Below are 9,976 nucleotides of genomic sequence, written 5' to 3'. Positions count from 1 at the left end.
AGAGAGAGAGAGAGAAAGAGAGAGAGAGATGATACGAGAGCGGTTGATGTTCCTTCGGATAGGTCAAGCTCGGATAGGTGGTGAGCACGAAGTGGGACTTGGACACGGACTCTTGCAAACTTAATTACACACTCGGTATAATTGACATTTCCAGGCGCCGACGCGCTAACAGGACGACTGCGTGCGCGATAAAACAATGGCGTGAGCCGAGGCGATAATCTATAAAGCGTTTCATCGAGTGCCCGCCTCCCTGTCCCGACGGAGAGCGCATTCGTTCTCTCATTACAAGTCCGACATATGGGCACCTAAATGATCGCACGCATATACACACACGCGCGCATAATACTCGATCTTTCTGCCTCCCGCTCGCGCTCTCTAGCAGCTACCTTTTTTTCTCCTTTCTTCCGGCCGGTAAGAGTAGGACGAGGAAAACCGGATGGGGATCCCGAGGATCGAAGGGAGACGGGTAGAGCCCTCTGAGAGGACCGCCGATGTCAGAGGCCGCGCGAAGGAATGCTGACTCGCCGAACACCACCGATCTGCCTCTCGAACGTCCCCACGGCGCGAGGAACACACCTGGCCACACTCTGTGCCATGCCACCCCCGTCTCGCCGAGGGAAAAGAAGCCGATCCCGAACGAGTCAATAATGATAATTGATAATTAGTCGCACTGATATATTCGCTGGATAGATGTTGCCATTTAAATGAGAGCGGAAGATTTGCCGAAATGCTTAAATATAGAAGTATCAGTCAGATTGATACAGATTTCCTCTTCTTAGATTTTAGTAATTTTATAGGTTTCAAAATGTTAATGGCAAAGTGCATCAAAATCGAACATCTAATTTAAATTGCAGGGAATATTATTGTTTCAGTTGTTTAATTATGTTGCAAGTCTGAAAGTAATCGGCGCGTAGTCATATATCTGAAATAAATTTGTTCCAAATACATATACATGTATTGTTTCAACATTTAATTTTATAGATTTTTGTATTACAATTAGTTGTGTAATATGTAATATGTAATCATATAGAGATCTTATTTCTAATCTTAGTATTTTACTTTTTAGTTTAGTAATTTTACTTTTTACTAGAATTTAGTAAATGAACTGCAGAAATGTGAATATTTGTGCAATCGTAATCGAATATATCAAGACAAGAAGTTAATTATCATTAATCAGAAGCCAAAATCCGTGTAACACAGTCATTGATATCAAATCTATGTAAGACTCATTTATGCATATTGAAATATTGTACAATATTAAGTGAAAACCAACTGAGAAAATATTCAACACAAATAAGCGAACAAGGCCATTCGGTCAAAGCGTATCTAAAAATATTTTTTGCATGAATTTTACAATTTTACAGTTTGCAGTTCAAGCAAACTGCGCGCTGATTATTTCCCGGTCTTGAAACACAGTCCTAGACCAGTATTCATAGTCAGTTCTTATATTTGAAACTGTCTAAGTATAGCTTTAACATGTTATAAGCCAATTACAGAGCCGTATTTGCATCTTAAGACATTACTTAAGACAATCTTAAAATAAAAACAGATTATGAATACAGGATTCAAACTGAAGCTGAAGTACGTAATATTACAAATTAAATTGATATGCAATTTAATATTACTGATTAAGAGTATCTTTAACACACTGTAGAGAATTTGTTGCGAAAACTATCACTTTAGCCGAGATTCGAACCTTAATCTCCTTCATTTTGTGCAGACATCTTAGCGATTTGACCGAGGTATATGGTGCATTTAATATATATATTGATTAATGTCTTCTTGTCTTGATATGTTTGATTACGATTGCAAATTTTATTCACACATTTTTGTAAATTTGTCATTTAGGATTACTCTAGAAAAGCAAAATTAAACACAACAATATTAAATAATACTAAATTTAAAAATAGGATCGTTTATATAATTACATCATAATTATAATTAATTTGAACATTAATTAATATTATTGTTGTTAAGTAAAATATGTATTTTATAATTCGAAATACTTGCATTTATACTTAGATTAAATCAGTGTACGGCTTAAAAATGCATCAGTCCAATCGAATTCACTATAAGTTTACTTTAATAACAATTTTGCAAATGTAACATAAAGAATATACAATAATTGAGGAAGATACGATATAGACACACCGTCAGCTCCAAGGAGATATAATTGCATAAGTTCAATATAGACTCACATCAATTAAAGAGGGTTAATAAATAAATTTATTTAATAAAAATACGTAGAGAATCTAAAAAAAATCTTAAGATTTTTAGAAATTTTCTAATTTTGGAAGTTGGAAGAGTATTATTCAGAAAAACGCAGTTTTGCTGAAATATCTAAAATTTAGCTAGATACAGATCTAAATATAATTTTGTTCGAACCATTAAAATAATTATATTAGGTTACTTACACTTAAACTGGTTGCTAAAATGTTTAAACTTTTTGCAGCATTATCATCATTATTTAAACGTTCTACATAATTATTTTGATGGTCTAACAAAGTAATTTTCAAATCTGTATCGATTCTAATCATTTATTATAAAGATATGATCTTGAAAAGATTATTGGTGCGTGTCAAGAATTATGCAAAGAATTTTTTGAAAATCTCAAGAATTTCTGAAATGTCTATCATATGTAAAGTAACTTGTTCGTGCTTCGATTTTCCTATCCTCAGCATCTTTTGCGATACACGCGCGATTCACTCTCTCATCTTAGTCTCTTGAAAGGAGTACGAGGCCGAAGTCCTCGGTGCATTTTAATCGCGGTGCGCATCTTCTGGAAAGACGAGATAAAGGTGGTTACGTGATGAAGTGACCTTTTTCCGGCGACCGTCAAACGGCGGTGGATCTTTCGACGGGGGATCCCCTTTGGCGGCATCTTTGGCGGCTCGTCCACGTTCCTCGGTATGACAAACGGAAGAATGGGAGAATAGCTTGGAGACAAGTTGCATCTATAGACAGTAAAGGTGGCGGAACCCAGGTTTAAATTCCTGTCACCGGCCTCGTCGTCGCCACAGGTAGCGGGAGGAGGGAGACGATGGTGAACGTCGAAAGATGTCCATCATTTTTTTTTTCGTAACGCACCCGAAGACGCGCGATGACTGCCAAGTGCGCGGTAGTGAACTTCAGCAGTGACTTCTCGCGGTCTCCTGCACTACTTGTCGCATCGACATTGAAAGTCAAAGTTTGTTCGTACTCAAAAATTACACTTGTGCTCGATGATACCGTTTCAAAAAGCGGGAGTGCTGTTTCGTTGAAACTGGCTGCATTCAGCAGAAAAGGCAGCTTTGCAACTGTTGTAAAATTCTTGATTATGATTGGTTTAAATCTAGTGAGAAACTAAGGGCAAAATCAATCATATTAAAGAATTTTTTATAACAGTTTTTATAAATGTTGTATTCAGCAGAAAAAATAGCTTTGCAATTGTAGTATGATAGTTCTTTAATATGATGATTTATACATTAAATCCAGCGAGAAAATGAGAACAAGAATTAATTATTAAATTAAAAAACAATTAAGAAGGATATATATATAGCGATTACAAAACGAATAATTGATATGAAATAAAATTAATAAATTAATTTATTTCTTTATAATAAAAACATATTAAAAGATCTTGTGACATTTACAAAGCTTCTTTTCTGCTGAATGCAGCAATCTTCTGTATAAAATCGACCACCGAGATATACCGAGATGAGAAACAAATTTAGAAATTATTAAAACTAGCATTAAACAAGTTCCTACTACAACTAGCATTAAACGAGAAAATTATTTCTGTTAATCAATGCCATCGTGCGAAATCTCGACAGATGCTGAATATCGTACCTTATATCTACCTTTGTTGAAAGCCCCTAGGCGTTATTTAAGTTTGACTAGATGCCGGCGCATCCGCCTCCACATGCGTAGAGTCCACATTACGTTTTGACAAATGTAACGCCGTACAATAAATAGAATGAACTCGGGCTCAAAGGACGGCCGCTGGGTTTTCTTGTACACTCGAAAGCCGCAATCCCGCCGTCGTTAGTTTCATTCCCTCGTCGAGCGAGGTGAAAACCGCAAGGAAAGAGAGCATTCTCTATTGTTCGCTGGTAAGATTCGAGGCAGGTTCTACTGTACGCAAGGAAAATAGCAGGTCCTTCGAAAAGATATCCATCGATTCTGTTTCTTGCGAATCGCGTTTCTACAAACATCACGTGAGACCATCTCTCGATCTAGAGACGACACTCAACTCGTTTAATCTTTAAGTAGATAAGTGGGATACTCAGAACAAGTCTCAAACAAATTTTATTTTTATATTTTTTAACAGTATGTATAGAATTAAATTTACATTATTTTTATTTTTATGAAACAGAAGAATGTAAAAAGAATTATTTTAAAACTTCTGGAAATTTTTTTTATTTTCCAGAATAAGATTTTTTAAATAACTAACACATAAAGTATTGTAGCCATCTATTTACTTAAATGCCTGATTGCATTAATTTTTTCTCGTTTTTCGCTTCTCATTAATAAATGGAGATCATATATGAATCAATGCATTCACAGAAAAAATTTCTGGATTTAATGCTATAATTAATATTACTCCTTAATGAATCTATCGTAAAATAATAGGATCAAATAAGAATAATTATATAATAGGATCAATATAGGATAATTGTATTTATTGTTTTGACAGAGGAATTTACTCGTAAATGAACATTTTTAAATCGAGAATAAAATGATCCACATTGATTTTGCTAAATATTTACTATGGCGCATCTTGCTTAACATCGGATAAAAATTTATTCTAAACATAAGAAAATATAAATTTAAATTTACATGTGTTACTTTTGTTTCAAGACAATAAGTCAATCTTATTTAATTCGGGGGAAAATTATATTGATCTAATTTTAATATCGTTTTATTTTTATAAAGCTATGATAAGATCAAATATATCAAGAATAAGTTTAATCTCGTTATCAGAAATTTTTTCTGAAGAGGCACTAATTAAATCTGCAGTTAAATTGATGTATCTGCTCTAGTTAATAATTCTTTTAAGGAATATATAATCGTTAAATTTTTTCAGAATTTGAGTTATTACATAAATCTTAAGCTTTACGTCGAAATCGTACACATCGTATTATAAATCAATCTTTCCTTTCTTGTTTAAATCCCGAATATTTCAAGGAAAAGACCTCAGGCGATCTCAATTGAACGTGAGCTCGTAAAACGCGGATCGCGAACGAAAAATCGGCCTGAACGACGTAAGAAACAGAATTACTGTCGTCGCCGTTTAATTCCGCATCGCGGAATCGGCGATAGCGCGCTGGTGTAGGTCGGCAAATAAAAGAGCGAGCTAATCCCCGTTTGTTGTCAGGGTGGATTGCCGGACGTCACAACAAGCCACTCGTTGCTCATCGTCGACCGTGTGCCCCCGCGTGCGTTCGATCGAGCGATAAAATTGTGCACGAGATTAAATGTTATTTCGAAATAGATGGAACGAAGATGAGTATGGCAGGGAAAGCATGACGTTGTCCGTCTTGGATCGCGGACAATGGTTCGCGGGAACGCTCGATTGAGCGACAATGGGACGATTGTGGGACAATAAGGAAGGGAATCGACTTAGGAGTAAATATTTGGCAAGGTAGCCCGGTCAGTTTCTACCGATAGTCTCACGTGTTTATGTATGTGTTTTCTTTTTCTCTCTTTTACTAGGAAAATGAACGCACGAGCTCCTGGTTCTCTCAGCCAAATAGATATCAATGGCACGAAGGTAAAAGCGTATCGCATAGAAATGTTTACGGAACAAAGTGTTGAATGCGAAGGTATTATGAGGTTCGCAGAATCTTCGAGGAGGATTTAATTCTAAGTATCGAATGGTTGAGCAACGATGAAACGAAGGCATGACGTTATTGTCCTCGAAAAGACTGGACCTTTTATAGGAAATAAGTTTCAAGAAATGAAGATTAACTTGATAAGTGCATTTAAACGGTGGAAAGTACACTCAAGTTCTGAGAAGAATAAGATGAATTTCCAAGAAGAGATTATCAATTTTTTTAGGCTAATAAAATATATATAATTATATATAGAAAGAACAATTTTGCCAAAGTATCTGGTGTAAGTAAAAAAATTTTGATGTTCTAATAAGCAACTTAAGTGTTCTATTATTTTTTTTCTAATTAATTATTTGGTGCGGTCCAACAAAATTATTTTCAAATTGATATCTAAATTTTAGATTCTTCGGCAAACGTTCTTTCCATGTAGATACACTAAAAAATATACTTAAAATCTTTCTTCTTTTTCTCAGTCTAGAAAAACTCTCGTAGAAAAGAGAAGAAAAAAGAAGAATTTATTGATGGAATGCACTTGCAAAGTTCGTCTTTTTTTAATTAATTATTCTACAGAGACAATATCTTCTATAATTTTCGTAACAATAAATGGGTAAATTTTTGTAGAGAGAGCAGAAAATCATTATATCATCAATAAATTCTTCAAGAAGCAACCAACTTCACTGAAAAGTTGGTTGATCATAAAACATATCAAAACTATGAAAACGAGACAAGATGGCGGTGAACATGATGGTAACCATTGCTTACTTTTTACGAGCACTTTATGGATATTTTAATGACTGCGGTATATGTAGTGTACATGCGACCATATGCAGAACGCATAATGTTACTCGTGCAAGCAGATAGAATATTGCAAAGACTTTAAGTCGGAAATTCTTGTTATCTTCACATAAAATTGATAAACGAATATAGACTTTTCGATTCATTTCAGTCGACTTAATTAGCTAAAACTAAAATCAAAATTAAATAGTTTTATGATTATATACTGCTAACTTTTTTTTTAATATTACGTTAAATGTGTTGAATTCAATCATAGGAAATAATTAAGTCGTAGGAAATACGATGGCGATATATTGGGACTTTTGAAATATTGGGTGAAATGAGTTGAATTCAATCATAGAAAACAATTAAGCCGTAGGAAATACGATGACTATGCGGAATAGCCGTCGTTGGATACGCGTATTATACAAATGATAATCATCGTCTCATCAATATCCCATTCAGAGAAAGAGGCGAGTTCATCGACGATGCAACGGCGGATTGAGTGACAGAGCGTCTTTCTCGACGATTTATCGATTAGCAATGACGGCCGTTTTAACACCAATTAATAATCGCTATGAATTTTAAAGGATCGTCATCATTTTGACGTTACGAAAGCTTTCCCGGTACACGCTCATAATTTACGAATCGTTTGTAAAAGAAATTTTACTTTGCATGGTGTTTGCCAATTCATATTTTTCGAATGAAAATAGCTGGTGATATAAGAAAACTAGGAAATTTTTTATTTTAAGATCAATGAAATATCGATTTGATACAGAAAAACTTGTAATAATAACTTGCATTTAAAATAGATATGTGTCAAATATGTAATAATATGATACATAAAGGTTCATATCCGTCAAAATGAAGAACTTTTATTGTCTATTGTTGCTAGAAATAAACAACAACAAATTATAACAACTAATAGACATTGCCTCTACTAAATAAAATTTTTACGGAACTTTTACGGAAACAGACAATAAAAACACAAATGCTGCTCTATTTTCCTTTTGTGGATACACATCTGTAGAAACACATGATGCATTTTTTCCTATTATCTGTGTTTTAGTAAATTATTAGAAATTCTGCGTTTTGTGTGATGTAATTCTAATAATTTACTAAAATGCAAGAAATTTAGCAGGAAAAATATTGTGTGCCGTAGGCTGTTACGAAAACACATGTAAAATATATAAAGCCTACGGTGCACGATGTATTTTTTCTGCTAAATTTTTTACGTTTTAATAACTATTATACTAACATTTTTATTTATTAATAATTGTGGAATTAAGATAAGATTAATTATATTTAAGAGAGATACTTATATTATAATCTCGGAATTTTAATAAATTTTAGTAAAAAACCTTCTCGATAAGTCATTCGGAATAATATGTCAATCTGAATTTCTAGAATATCTTAAATATTTTTCTCTGAATTTCTTAAATATGACAATGCTCGTCATTTTTATGGCCCAGGTCGCTGCGGTGACGACTCTGACACGGAAAGTGAGCCGGGCATTCAATTGAAGCGAAAGCAACGCAGAAGCAGAACGACGTTCACTAGTGAGCAGCTTGAACAGCTGGAAGCTGCATTTCAACGAGCTCAATATCCAGATGTTTACTCCAGAGAAGAATTAGCCCAGAGAACTGGACTGACGGAAGCGAGAATTCAGGTGAATATGATGTTGGCTAACGTTTACGTAAAATATATCACCTCATTTATGAACACAATTCGAACAGAATTTCTGATTATCCAATCTTAATTATTTTTTTATCAATTATTAGAAATTGTTAAAAACGATGAAAAAATATGCCTTAAATTAAGGTCAAATTATTTTCGATAAAATTATTTTGCTAATGAAGATTCTGTCAGGCATTTATGTAACGCTAGTTACAATTCAAGTAAAGAATGAAGCAAAGAATAGAAATTCGAGGAAGCAATAAAAGCCAGGATATTGCTTGTACTGTACGCTATACACCATCCATTCAATGGCGCAACATCCTAAGACGAGACAAGGCCTACCTTTCATGGTTCTCATAAGGTTTTCGTAACAATCGATTATTTTCCGGAATTAGATTGTCTAATATCAAACCTCCAGCTTGGAAAGATCCATAAATATATCCTGATATGGGATATGCAGTTTAACGCTGATCCGAACAGCGAACCGCGAAAAATTGCGTATACGGCGCAAGTAGGATCTGAACTCTAAATCGCGAGTCAAATCGCACTGAGGGGTGAGCTCCCATATGCTCTACACAGCGCGAGTAAAAAACGTTAATGCCTTTGTCACGATTACGTCAAATCGATTTCATCGAAAAGGTGCTACCGTCAAGTGTCATGTACACCGTTTCAGGTGTGGTTCAGCAATCGCAGGGCGCGACTTCGTAAACACAATGGTAATATACAGCACCCGATGACGAACCTGCAGTTGACGACCTGCCAATACGCCGCGGCTAGTCACGAGCTCGTACAGATACCGCAGGTGCCACAGATGCCGAGCGGAATACCGCAGGTACCCACCACGTTGCATCACAGTCCGACGACGCTGCATCAGACGCCTAGCAGCGTTCACCAAGTCTCCGGCAGCACCGCTGTCGCCCAAATGACGAGTACAATGGCTCAGGTACCCACTACGAGCAGCGCTCTTCAGGGACACGCAGTCACCATTTCCGGTCATATCGGCTCGCTTCCTGCACATGCAGCCTCCGTGCAACTCGCGCAGGTATCAGCAATGCAACCACCCGTCGCGCACGGTGCGCCGTCGCTTTCACACAACGCCGGTGAGTACTTTATAAGATCTTGCGAGTCACTGGGTTTTCTTAGAAGAGTAAGAAATTTATACTAGGTAAAGGCAGTTATAGACAATATAAGGCTTCTACTTGATGCTCGCAATGCTCTTGAAATCATTTTAATCTTGTTGTTTAATATGTTAAATAAAAACAATATATATTAACAACAATTAAGAAATAATATAAATACAAATATATTAATAAATACAGGTTGCAAATTTTTGAATTTGAAATACATTAAAGTATAATGAATGATGCCTAAATTCGAAATCTTACGTCTGCGATTCCGCCAAGATATATTAGTTATATCTATTTTGTCTATGTTTTTGACTTTTAGGTAACACTGATTGGTCTAGAACGCAGCTCAGCTGGGGACAGTTCAATCATTTTCAGAGCAGTGACTATGGCAATCATCAACACGGGAATTCCCAAAGTACTCAGTCTTCGAATACACCGAATACGGCGGGGACAACGCCAGAATGGTATGACCAAGGCTACGATTACGCTCAGCATACTCAACTTAATTATCATCGTAGTATGGGTGGAATATTTTAACTAATCAGTCGAATAGTTAATCTCTATCATATAGAGAGATTAAATTAT

At 35.4% G+C, this 9,976-nt stretch overlaps 1 protein-coding gene across 1 annotated transcript in view; it reads left to right on the top strand.

Annotated features, from left to right (window-relative positions):
- Positions 1-9,928, top strand: part of LOC105622835 (protein gooseberry-neuro-like) — a 30,707-nt gene extending 20,779 nt beyond the window's left edge. The window contains exons 4-6 of the mRNA XM_012204246.1: positions 8,060-8,256; positions 8,938-9,364; positions 9,711-9,928. Of these exons, the coding sequence (XP_012059636.1) occupies positions 8,060-8,256; positions 8,938-9,364; positions 9,711-9,928 (842 nt within the window). The remainder of the gene's footprint in view (positions 1-8,059; positions 8,257-8,937; positions 9,365-9,710) is intronic.
- The last annotated feature ends 48 nt before the right edge of the window (positions 9,929-9,976 follow it).

Source organism: Atta cephalotes (genome assembly GCF_000143395.1).
Source record: "Atta cephalotes unplaced genomic scaffold scaffold00049, whole genome shotgun sequence".
In the NCBI taxonomy this organism is placed as follows: Eukaryota; Metazoa; Arthropoda; class Insecta; order Hymenoptera; family Formicidae; genus Atta; species Atta cephalotes.
Note: the sequence above shows the minus strand (reverse complement) of the source record. Positions and strands in the feature narration are given on the sequence as shown.